Source organism: Oryctolagus cuniculus, chromosome 1 (assembly GCF_051225735.1).
Source record: "Oryctolagus cuniculus isolate XC-2025 breed Fujian yellow rabbit chromosome 1, ASM5122573v1, whole genome shotgun sequence".
In the NCBI taxonomy this organism is placed as follows: domain Eukaryota; kingdom Metazoa; phylum Chordata; class Mammalia; order Lagomorpha; family Leporidae; genus Oryctolagus; species Oryctolagus cuniculus.
The window spans coordinates 179,740,365-179,753,836 of NC_142867.1; the positions used below are offsets into that span (position 1 = coordinate 179,740,365).

General features: G+C 41.8%; 1 protein-coding gene across 18 annotated transcripts in view; it reads right to left on the minus strand.

Moving 5' to 3' along the window:
- Nucleotides 1-13,472, minus strand: part of BNC2 (basonuclin zinc finger protein 2) — a 455,230-nt gene that overhangs the window by 315,962 nt on the left and 125,796 nt on the right. For 16 of the 18 annotated variants that reach the window (XM_070052561.2, XM_070052555.2, XM_089317450.1 and 13 more), the window contains one exon: nucleotides 554-679. The exons of the other annotated variants lie outside the window; for them this stretch is intronic. In XM_070052561.2, coding sequence (XP_069908662.1) covers nucleotides 554-679 — 126 coding nt within the window. The remainder of the gene's footprint in view (nucleotides 1-553; nucleotides 680-13,472) is intronic. 18 annotated transcript variants of the gene reach the window in all.

Below are 13,472 nucleotides of genomic sequence, written 5' to 3' on the forward strand. Positions count from 1 at the left end.
GAATAGTGATTACTTTTGGTGGAGAACAGTGTCTGGGGAGAGGTACAGTGTAGCTTTTTAGGCATAGGCAATGTGTCCATCTAACTGGGGGGCCCGATGTGTTCATTTTGTGAACATTTACTAGGCTGTAGCACCCTTAAGACTTGTGCACAGTTCTCTATGTATGTCACACTTCAGTTCTAAACATTTACGACCACTATTATTAACAGTACTCTGGTACTACTAAAAATACTGATAACAAGAAGTGATTCCCAGAGATCTGTCTATGAAAGATAAAGGAAAAGAAAAAGAAGGGGTGGGAAGAAGAGTAGTCAAAATAGGGCAGACACTTTATCACAGTAAAAATCACTGGGCAAACCCCCACTAATCTACTGCTTGAGGCAATTTCCTCCGAGGTAAGGCATGTTAGGAAGCGAGTGAGTACGCAGTGTCATGGAGTGAGGATGAGTGGGAAAGACAGTAAGGGGAGGGGGAGAGTAATGAGGTGAGACATCATAACCATGCAGCGAAAGCACATCAGTGTGTCCAAGTGACTTACATGTAGACAACATACCTCAGCTTGGGAAGTGTCAACCCCGTAGCACGGGACCTTGAAAGGTGCTGGCCAGTCTTGTTCACTAAGCCTGTCCTCTGATTTGCAAGCAAGGCTACGCGGAGGTGGAGTGGGCACAAAGCGTGCCTGTTGAGAGAGTGGGAGAGGAAATTACATATACCATACAGACAGCATCACTTAGAAACACTGCATACATCAACACAGATTAAAAAACAAAACATAACTGCAGCTATAAACTCCTCTGACCACCCAAACACATTCTGCCCCCAGAGGGAACAGTTTCTAAGGCTGACAACAGCCTACAGTTAAATAAATAAACCCTGGAGAAAATAAACGCAGCCAAGTGAGAATAACTGAATAATTAGCTAATTGATAATTGATATGCTTTTGTCCTGAACAGCTCAATTTCTTATTGTTTTTTTTTTTCTCACTTTAATTATAGAGTCATCTTAAATATTTTTAGCCATCATTAGGGAATACTAGTCAAGGCCCAACTTGATAAGATGCTATGGGTAACACAAATGTTAGGACACATTTATATTTTCTGCACAGAAGTTTACATCTAGGAGCCAGGGGTGGGACACAGAAGGTTAAACCACTACTTTGGACGCTGGTATCCCATATCCAAATACAGGGTCCTGGCTGCTATGCTTCTGGTCCAGTTTCCTACTAATACACCTGGGAAAACAATGGAAGATGACCCAAATCCTTAGGCCTCTGCCACCCATGTGGGAGACCCAGATACAATTCTGGGCTCCTAGCTTGAGCTTGGCCCAGCCTGGCATATTGTAGCCATGTGGGGAGTGAACCAGAGGATGGAAGATCTCCCTCTCTGTCTCTATCACTCTGCTTTAAAATTAAACAAAAACTCTTTTAAAAAAAAGTTTACAGTCTAGTCCTGAAGATAAACCATGAACCAACACCATCTTAATAAAAACAGAACATGATAAGAGAAAACAGCAGAGGAACTCTGTATGACCCGGGAAAAGAGATTTCCTTCCAGCCAGTGTGGTAAAAGAAAGCTTCTACGCTGAGACAGCCCTTACTCTGGCTTGAAGCACCAATACTATTCCTAAAGAAGTGATACCACTGGACCAGAATAAAGAACGAATGACAGGACAGATGGTCACCAGGCACAATGATAATAGGCGGGTCCTGTACCCCATCGTGAAGAGTTGCAAAGTATTCCAACTATTAAAATTCTGAAAACTTCAGAATAGCAACATGGTATGATCATTATTATATTCCTATAAGTTTTACTAATGTATAAAAGAAGTGAAACAATCAGTTAGGAAGCTATTAGAATGCTCTTGGTAAATTGACTGCTTTTAATTGGGCTGGGGGAAGAAGAATAAAATATAAAAGATACTGTGAGGATAACTAATCAAGGAGACAAGAATGATTGACAAGATATTGATAACAAATGAGAAGAGTGGATGATGACACCAAGGCTCCCATCAACAGGGGTGGGGATGGGTGATTTGTAGAAATAGAGGGAGGGGGTGTCGTACAGCATGTTATGCGGATGACTAGGCAATGAGAAAGGTTCAGAAACAGATAATGGAGTTAGAAGACCACAGAGCCATTGACACAGACTTGTCACAAGAGGAACAGATGGTGCCCAAGGTTGGCATCTTGCAGGACACACATGATTATTAGGGGAGAAGACAGAAGATCCAATATTGACAGAAACATCATGATTGTCCAATGTTCTGAATAATAAGGGAAGACAGTGTTTACAGGAGGTAGGATGGTCAAGACTTCTAAAAGTTCTAAAAAAAATTACTATTCTTAGGGTGTACCAAAACCAAATGGAATTGTAAATAATAAGAACAAAACAAAATGCATGGGAATGATAAACACCAAAATCAAAATGGTGCTAAGGAATGCAGGGTCGGTAGTAAGAGGGACTGACGGTGTCTGGTACAACAGAATTTAAACAGGGATCCAACATGCTTCAGATGTGTTTGTACTTTATCAGATCTTAAGTTTGAGTAAACAGGTATTCAGTGTACCATTCTCAACATATATCTGTGGCTGAAATATTTTATATTATATATCACAAGTGAAGTATCTTAGTAGCCTGACAGATACATAGAATCCATATACCAGAGGAATTAAGAATTATAAAGACAAGAAGCAGAAAGATAAACATTCCTTGGAGAAATTCTGCAAAGAAAGCAGGTAAAGGAAGAGACAGGTGGCCTGAAAAGTTAGCAAGGCCTAGGAGAAGCTGTGTTGGTGAGTTGACAGTTTGCTTTTCACTACAGGGAAACAAGAGTCAATCACAGACAAAGGGGATGATGCCAACAGAGGAAAGGATATTGAAGATCTAAGCCAGAGGGAAAATTATATAGAAGGGTCCTAGGAGAGAATGTGATCAAGAATACAAATGAAAAGGGTGCCCTTAAAGGGAGAAAAAAAAATACTTTTTATCAGAAACTAAAGGTAACAGAGAAAGAAAGACTTCTGTGATTAAGAAATATATGTATTAAGAGTACTTATGTTAGGGCAGGTGCAGTGGCATAGTTAAGCCTTCGCCTGCAGTAGTGGCATCCCTATGGGTGCTTGTTCAAGTCCCAGCTGCTTCATTTCTGATAAAGCTCTCTGCTGATACATTTGGGAAAGCAGGGGAAGATGGACCAAGTGCTCAGACCCCTGCACTCATTCGAAGACCCAAAGAAGCTTCTGGCTCCCGCCTCCAGATTGCTCAGTTCCAGCCATTACGGCCATATGGGGAGTTAACCAGTGGACGGAAGCCCTTTCTCGTTGTCTCTCCCTCTCTGTCTGTAACTCTGCCTCTAAATAAATAAATAAATCTTAATTTTAAAAAAGAGTATTTATGTTAGAAAATCAAGTTAGTACCCATTTCTTATACTAAATGGTACATCTGTTCAAAGACACAGAGTAAATAAATTTTTGGTAGTCATGGGGCAACCATGTAAATGCTCAATGAATGATGGCTATACAGAAGAAATTATCATCCAGAAAAGCAAAAAGGCTGAAATCAAGGATCACAAGAGCATAGAAAAGGTTTGGTCCAATAGGATGAGGTTAAGTGAAACTCTAGATCAATAAAGAATGAATAAAAGAATTAGCATGCAGCAGAAAGAACTCAAACCCTGGTTCTTAAAATTGCATGAGATATAACAATTCAACTGGGTTCAAGAAAATATAGTTCAGAGTTCCCAGTTTGGGAAGTGGAATACTTAGAACCAGCAAGGAGTTCTTAAAGCAAAGAGAAAAATGCCTCATTCTAAAAACATACTCCCTAATAGGCAATAGCACATTATAAATCATTGTCGTTATACCGCATTCCCTTAGCGGGCGGTTCTCATACAGAAAATTGAAACACTGAGTACTGAATTTGGATGAAATTATTTAATCTTTAAGTATCCCACAATTCTAAACATTTATTATGTAGAGTTTTTCAATGTCTGTGAATTTATTCCTGGCTAAGGAAATTCCCCAAGGTGCACAAAAATCAAAATACTTTAAGCTATGTCACTTATGAGATTTGAATGAAGGAGTAGGTGATGTGGAAGAATGTCACTACATTAACACACGAGACAGAGCCGAGGAGAGCCAAGTTCCACTCCTTGTTGCCTGATTCCTGTCTCCAGATACAAAGCCACACCAACTCTCTGCCCAATTAACAAGGCCTACATGAGCAGAACCCTGCAATTCTCATCCAGAGTCCTTCTCCAGGAGAAGGAATCGATGGGCTCCATCACCTGGCCAGTATTAGCCGTCATCTCAGGGACATGGACAAAGACATTCATCTGCTGGCCTGCCAGCCTGGACAGCTGCCTTCCTAACAGTAGGGACCACTGTCTAAGCAACCTGTCACAGAGCTTTATAAAGCAGCATTAATACTGTGGGCCAAAATGACATTGATCTTTGAGCTTTGTGGTCTCCAGTTGTCAACAGTGCATTATAAAACCAATACTAAATACTTTATAAACAGGTTTCCCTCAGTGTATTAGAAAAACAGTGCATATTTCATGCCCCATAGTTAGGTAGCCACATATCCATCAGACTAATAAATTATTTATTAGGTACTCAGAAGTGCAATAAGAGTCAATAAACTAACTTCTGGATACTTATAAGCTACTATTTCACTGGAAATTGTACCTGAGTGAGAAAACTATCTCACTAGCTGAAATATCCCAGTTCTCTCAAGTGCACCATTAGAAAGAAGCATAGGTCTCCTAAGTAGGATGCAACAAAAATCCCTAGGCCCTGCAAACAGTCCAAGTTATTGAACTTACAAAGAAAGCAATACCTAACCTAATCCCATGCTTGTTTCCTTTCTCTTGTATCTACCATCCTTGGACACAGCTCAGCAAAACAAAAAATTGGTGGAAGCATTCTTAACACACCCTGAGTCAGCCCAGATAGCAACTACCACTAACAGTCTGCACTTGGTATCTCCAGAGAAACTACACAATGACTTGAGTGTCCAAGCTTCCTACTGCATGCACAGTCTGGAATCTGGAATTTATGAATGTTAGGGTTAGAGTTGCATTTTTTTTTCTATTTTTGGTTAAAGCTCCCAAGGCTGTAGACAACCCCATGATACAGTCCCTGGTGCCCAGTCCAGTATCATCAAGCATTCTATTCTCAGGCGCACCCCTCTGAAAGAGGACCTTCTGTTCTAGAACATATTCCAGCTCTTGAGGAAGGAATTTCTTCAGCCAGGAGTTAATTCTCTAACTATCAGAGGCGTGGACCTTTGTGTAGTATTGTGGGTGCCATGGTTTCGCATGTTGGCCACATTAATACCGGAGAGCAAGCATCTGTAACCCACAGCTGTGTGTGCGCCAGCCCCAAAGCACCCGCAAGGCTGATGCCAACGCAAACCACTCTTCCCATCCCACATCTGAACCACACTGGTTTTCTGCAGGAGCCAGGGGCTGAGATATAGTCCTGAAAATGAAAGTTTGGGGTTCTTTCCATTCACTAGAGGGTACAGAGCAGAGTGTTAAGAAGAATCCTGCTAGAGGAATGGGCTCTTCCCCACCACGTGCCCATTCCACACCAAATGAATAACCTGTAAAGAGGTTTATGATGTCAAAGGGTAATCCAGAATCCCCCCAGGGAAAACCTAAATGGATAAATATATAGAATTTTTCCCACCCTGTTTTTTGTTTCCTGTGTTAGTGTTACCCCTATAGAGATGGAGTTTTTACAGTTGAAGAATATTTGAAAAAACAATTACATGGGTAGGAAAAAGAAATGGAAATAAAGGAGAAATATGAGACTTGATTTGACTTGATTTCACATCACTCTCTTAACAAGACCTTCCTAAATCCTAGAAATAATGGAAGCTGATGTAAAAACATAGGACAAGCCCATTCTTTTATATTATTTTTGCTACTACAACCACTACAGCTAAGATGATTATTCATATTAATGAGCTTGGTATGTAGACAAACTATAAAAGACGCAGTCTCTGACCTCAAGTACTTATCACTGTCTTTTGGGATTTATTCCTCCTGCTAGATTTACTTTTATTCTTCATACACTTGCCCAGAGGAAGTGATCATCACTCAGGACTTGGAGCATTTCCACGGGTGGGGTTTAAATATGGCAAGGCGAAGAAAGAGAACTTTTGCCCTTGGACACAGACAATGTTGGCCCCAAAGCTCAGGATGTCTAGTTTGTAGCAAAAAGAAATAGAAACTCCCTGTGAAATTTTTACATAGTCTCACTGAGCTTTATCAGAAAAATCTTATACAGTATGAAAGCATACAGTACTCCAGGGCTTCATTACAGCAAGCACACACATAGGCACAAATCCTAGCACCCTACACTATGGAGCTAATATTAGACAATAGTCTCTACCTAGCCTTTGCCTTCAGTTACTTAGACTTTGTGTGTGTGTGCATGCTTCTAGCACATGCAGTGAGAGAGATCCTAGAGGTCAAATCTGCAGAGGTTGCTCGGGTCTGAATACCTGAAGAAACTTTTCCTAATCACATGACTAAAGCAGGTTACTTAGTCAAAATTCTTCATCTCAAATGAAAATAACAGTGCTAATCCACTGAACAGTTATGAAGAGGAACTATTCTGATTACTGTGAAAGATTTAGAAGAGTCCCTACACATAAGCACTCAATAAACATTTGTTGTTTTATATTTACATGTGTAAAAAGAGATTCCCAACTAGGAGTCCACAGACATATTTTGAGATTTCTAAGTCTGGCCCTCAGATATATTTTGATTGGCTCCCTAGGAGAGTGCATGAATGTGCATGTGTGTTTAATTAGTGGCAACATGTAAAATTCAAGACATTTTAAATTAAAATGTGGATTTCTAGGGCACAGGGAGAATGGAGCAAAGGGTGAGGTGCTAAGGACTAAAGATGTGGCGACAGAAACCCGTGTTCCTTCACAACAGCATTCGGCAGAGAAGCTCTCCTGCGAGCACGTGCTCTTGGACAGGCAGTCTCAACACTCTGGACTGCATTACGCCCTGCCTGCTTGTTTCAATTCCATTATTTGCCCGGCCACTACAGCCATCTGAGTTTGTGAGATGCCCTATAAGTCACTTTGCATTCATCTAAAATACATGAAGAATTCATTCACATATAAATGAAAGTCATATTTAAATAAAATGCCGAGTAACAAAGACGTCTTCTATTATCACTATCTCTGATGAAAATAACACTGAAATGCATTACATTCCCTTTTTTATTTTCTTAAACTTTATATTAGTAATGTATATATAATATATATTTATACACACACATATATATGTACTTATGTGCATGTATATACAATGAGCGAATAAACTATATCAGGGCCTTGTGTACAATTACATTCATGGGCATTGTGACAGCTACTTTAGTAACAGTCGTTTGCAAATATATTTGCTTTTAACCAGGGGAGACCTTTTAGAAAAAAAAGTGTTAATACTGAATATTAACAAGACAAGAAGTATAAAGCCTGAGCCCCTTGGCCTCCATAGCCTGAGACCAGAGGCTGTCTAAAAAATTCTAGGAAGCTAATCTTATTGGACTGTTTTTGTATAGTCAAGTACTGAGGCAAAATCAAAAAAATGAGTTGAGGGAAGATCCTGGACCATTTTTCAGGACTTGGGTCTCCCAAACTCCTTTCAGAGTGAAGTTCAAAGCAATGGCCAAGACAGCTGAGAATCCACTAATTTAAGAAAGCTGCTCTTACTGACTGGTGAGAGCTGTCAACTTTTCAGGAATTTTATAAGCAAGATGACTTCACATTGGTTAACATGAAACGGGCCATGCTGGGAAGACTTACCCACAGTAATAAGCAAATAAGACCACCAGAGTTTTCCTGTGCAACCCCAATGCACGAAGTGTTACAACATTTACAAGCACACAGGTTGAGATTCTGATGTTCGGCTAAGGAGAGCATCTTCACACGGCACATATGACCAAGTTCATATCCTCGTATTTCTTTCTAGAGATTGAGGCTTCTGATGACAGAACTGAATCTGCGTACGTGTGAAGTTCTTACTTCGTACAGGACACTGTGGGAGGCTTTATACAAGATACAATTATATATGCGATTTTATAAAAGATGGCAGCATTCTGAGCTCTTAGGGAATCATTCTAGATTCCCTAAGTCCGGGAGATGTTAATCTGTAATTTATGGCACACATGTTTTATGCCAGGTACTGTGCAAAATATAAAATATTTTCTCATTTGTTCTTCACAGGTCCTATGAGATGGTATTATTATCCTCATTTTACAAATAAGGAAATTGAAGCTAAAAGAGTTAAGTCACTTGGCCATATGTCAAGTGCATTAAATGTCAAAGTGCAATAAATGTCAAAGTGGGAATTCATGACTAAGTTTGTTCAATTTCAAAACATGTACTCATCCCAATACCCTGAATTACCTCTCCAGGTATCTACCATTTTAGATAAACTCTTTCTTTAAAAGTGCTGCATATAAGCCCATGTTTTTGTAAGATATTTTACTGATAATTGTAATTTTTCATTTAGAAGTTCCATGAATATTTAGTGACACTTTTCAAAATTTCTCAGGGCTTGGGAGCTCTATTTGCCCTGAGATGGGGCGGGAACCTCCATGAATACTGTTGTTTTAAATTCAACAATCTACTACTTGATCCTTTTGTCACTAGCTGTAATTAACCTATCACGTATCTAATATCTGCCTTCTTCCCACTTCTAGAATTTGCTATTTTACTATGAGTCTTTCCAAAGAAATATTACATAGTCATTAGGAAAAATGAGAAAATGTAGTAAGTACTGATAAGGAACACTGAGGCCGGCACTGTGGCACAGCAGGTTAATGCCCTGGCCTGAAGCACCAGCATCCCATATGGGTGCAGGTTCGAGACCCGGCTCCTCCACTTCCAATCCAGCTCTCTGCTATAGCCTGGGAAAGCAGCGGAAGATGGCCCAAGTCCTTGGGGCCCTGCACCCACGTGGGAGACCCAGAAGAAGCTCCTGGCTCCTGGCTCCTGGCTTCGGATCGGTGCAGCTCCGGCCGTTGTGGCCAATTGGGGAGTGAACCAGTAGATGGAAGACCTCTCTCTCTCTCTCTCTCTCTCTCTGCCTCTCCTCTCTCTGTGTAACTCTTTCAAATAAATTTTAAAAAATGATAAGGAACACTTTTTTTTTAAAGATTTATTTATTTATTTGAAAGGCAGAGTTACAAAGAGGCAGAGGCTGAGAGAGAAAGGTCTTCCATCCGCTGGTCTGCTCCCCAAACAGCCGCAACAGCCAGAGCTGGGCAGATCTGAAGCCAGGAGCCTGGAGCTTCTGCTGGGTCTTCCACACAGGTACAGGGGCCCAAGCAGTTGGGCCATCTTCCACTGCTTTCCCAGGCCATAGCAGAAAGCTAGATCAGAAGTGGAGCAGCTGGGACTCAAAGAGGCACCTATATGGGATGCCAGCACTGCAGGTGGCGGCTTTAGCTGCTACACCACAGCACTGGCCCCAAGATACACTTCTTAAAAATCATGAGAATGGTGCCCGCGCTTTGGCATAGTAGGTTAAGGCTCTGCAGTGCCATAGATGCTGCGCTTCTGATCTAGCTCCCTGCAAATGTGCCTGGGAAGGCAGTGGAAATGACCAAGTGCTTGGTTCACTGCACCCACATGGGAGACCCAGAAGAAGCTCCTGGCTTCAGATCAGCCCAGCTCTGGCTGTTTTGGCCATTTAGGGAGTGAACCAGCAGATGGAAGACCTCTCCCTCTCTCTTTCTACTTTGCCTCTCAAATAAAAAAAAATCATGAGTAAAAGGTGAGATGCAGAAGAGTAAATACAGTACACTACCATTCATGTAGAAAGGCAGGAGAGGCTCAGGGAAGCGAGGAGGGGAAATCGGGAGGGGTCCTAAACACTTCTCTATTTATGTTAAGCTGTTTACAGACATACTTTTTTTTTTTTTTTTTTTTGACAGGTAGAGTGGACAGTGAGAGAGAGAGACAGAGAGAAAGGTCTTCCTTTGCTGTTGGTTCACCCTCTAATGACCGCCACAGCCGGCGCGCTGCGCCGGTGCACTGCGCTGATCCGATGGCAGGAGCCAGGTACTTCTCCTGGTCTCCCATGGGGTGCAGGGCCCAAGGACTTGGGCCATCCTCCACTGCACTCCCGAGCCACAGCAGAGAGCTGGCCTGGAAGAGGGGCAACCAGGACAGAATTCGGTGCCCCGTCTGGGACTAGAACCCAGTATGCTGGCGCTGCAAGGCGGAGGATTAGCCTGTTGAGCCATGGCGCCGGCCTACAGATATACTTTTAAGAATATAATAAACAGAGATTGCCTCTGAGGAGGGATGGGAAATTTGTCTTCTCTGTATTAGACTCTATACTCTTTTATCACTGTTTACAATGTGTGTGTACTAGCAATTAACACAATGAAAAATTTAACAAACAACCAAATACTTTTAAGGTTTAGTAAAACCTGAGCAAAACCTGAGGGCGATGAGCTTTAGACCTTCAGTGTCTAAGCCTGCAGACTGCTTCATCTTCCTTGGATGCTCAAAGCACCATTTTTGCCTGGATCTCTACTGGGCTCATGTTAGCACAGTGTTAATAGTTAAGAGCAGGCCCTCTAATTTCACCTGACTTACAGTGTAGTTGGAGAGACTTATAAGCACATGGGGTTAATGAAAGATGTAAATAAATGCTCTCTTACCACAGCAGAAATGCCACAAGTCACTACATGTGTTTCTAGCTATTATACTTCCAGGAGTGCAAACAATTTGGCCAAAAGAGGGATATGAGTAGATCGTGGGTTAAAGAGACTTACTGTAAGGCAAAGAGAAGACAGCAAATAAAATGGGCAGGGAAGCACAATAAAAGTCAGTATAAGAAAGCACTGTTCCTTAGGTAGATGAAAAGTATGAATTTACAGAGAAAAGATACAGGCAAACTGCAGAAACCTTAAAAATTGGACTTTCAGTTCCTGAACAGAAAAGTGAAATAATGAAAGTTGTGTTTCATCCAGGAAAAGTATGCAGGCTGTATCAGAAGAGAGAGATACCTGAGGCAGGAGTGCTCGATTACGGGATTTGCCTGAATTCTAATGTTTCCCTAGAAGGTACAGAAGATCCAAGAGCTAGGACATCTGCTGGTGTTGTATTTGTCCATTCTGCCTTGAAACATAAGGAAGTACAGTATGCACTAGCAGAAAATGGACAGTATTTCATAGAACACAAGGGGTTAACTAGGCAAACGTGAGAAAACAGTTTTTCAGAGTTTTTTTGTTATTTAAAGTCTCTGGAAGAACTGATGCCTAAATGAGTTTTAGCTTTGAGGGAGCAAACTAAGTCAAAGAAAACTAGGAATTCCATGGAAGGAGAATGGTGGAGGAGGGCACTCCTAAGACTAAGCCTTAATCATGTACATTCTGTACAGTTTCACAGAAAGACGGGCCAGTACATTGCTATCTACAATAAAAATACTTCTAAGGCTGGTGTTGTTGCTCAGCAGGTTACGCTGCTGCCTGTGATGCCAGCATCCCACACAGGTGCAGGTTTGAGTTTGGGCTGCTCCATTTCCAATCCAGCTCCCTGCTAATGCACTAGGGAAAGCAGCACAAGACGGCCCAAGCACTTGGGGCCCTGCCACCCACCTGAGAGGCCCTGACCCTTGTGGCCTTTTGGGAGTGAACCAGCAAATGGAAGACATGTCTAGCTATCTGTCTCTCTCCCCTCCTCTCCTCTCTTATTCCACCTCCCAAATAAATAAATCTTTTAAAAAATAAGAATATCCATCTAAAATATTTTCTGAAAATTATATTCTCCTAACTGGCAGCTCAACCAGCAACACAAGGCTTTGCCACTCACCTCTGGGCTGCCCCTCTCACTTCCTTTCCGGTACCCACTGCTTTTGCCTGGAATGACAGATGTGCTGCACATGGTGTAGATATTTGACAAGGGGATGACCTATTCATATCGGATGGGAATGGGCACCCCTCCAGAATGCCCGGCATGCCCAATCAGCAAATACAAGGGCTCTCTCAAATCTTCCAATGTTGCTCTAGAATCTTCCAGAATTCTGCAACTGAATAATCCTTCTTATTTGCACCCAGACTGAGGATCTCTTAATTTAACCATCATATATTCTTGACAAAACAGTGGCCTGCCCTATTTTACATTTTTGTTAATGGACAATTACGCTTCCCACTCAAGGATACAAGCATATGCATGCCTGTTTCACCCTCACCCTGACCCTCTTACCATGTCCAGCCTGCCGCCTCGTACTTGAGGGTGTTCAAGAAATTTAGCAGAATGAATGAACACCAGATCAATAAATGAATGATTACAATGACTGAGGAGCTCTCGAGCTAGGGAAATGTGTCTAGGGCAGCATCCGTTGCCTGTTCACTCAGCAGCAACTCCTGGCATTGCCAAATAAGCACAGAACTCTTCGGATCTGCCCATCCCAGCCTCTCAAAGCATTCACCATCACTCTGTCAAAATTCACCTGCGAGATGAAACATATCCATTATCCCTGAAGCATGCTTTATATTTTTTAGGTTTCAAGTTGGTATGATTTAAAAGGCTTTTCCAGGTAAGCCCAACATTTAAAAAAAAAAAAAAAAAGCATTGCTAGGTGCAAACTTAGTCCAGTACTATGAGAATTTACTTGTAAAATAGCCTCTCCTGTTGCATTTGAACTCGGTAAAGATGCCTGCTACACTGCTATCGTCAACACCTGAATAACGGATTAAAGAACGGAAAAGCAGCACCTCCGTCTGCCTCCACAATCTCTTCCTCACGTAGTGCTAAGTGCTTCTGAGGAAAACAAGGCACCATACTGTACGGAGGAGTCAGCAGTGGAATCACTCAGGAGAAGTCTCTCTCATCTCATTCAAGAAATCTTTCTTGCTCCCAATTCCCTGGAGTTTGGGCTGCTCCACTTCCAATCCAGCTCCCTGCTAATGCACTAGGGAAAGCAGCACAAGATGGCCCAAGCACTTGAGGCCCTGCCATCCACATGGGAGGCCCTGACCCTTGTAGCCATTTGGGTTTATTTTATACCAGGTTTATTTTTCTCAAAACAAAAATGAACATCAAACACTGTGAAAAATCATAAATCATATCCAAAGTCATTAACAATTTTCCTAGAAATAAAAATTCACTCAAGGCACACTCCCAACCACAATACTATGGCTATATTTTAATGATTTGTCTTTTAAAATTATTTTCATTTTGATAAGTTTATTCCATTTTTAATGTACTGTCATTTGAGACTGAAGGCAAAATGTATCTCTAAGAATACTGTTAGAAACTATATCTTTTAAGAAGTAACATCAGAGGGCTGGCGCCGCGGCTCACTAGGCTAATCCTCCACCTTGTAGCGCCAGCACACTGGGTTCTAGTCCCGGTTGGGGCACCAGATTCTGTCCCGGTTGCCCCTCTTCCAGGCCAGCTCTCTGCTGTGGCCAGGGAGTGCAGTGG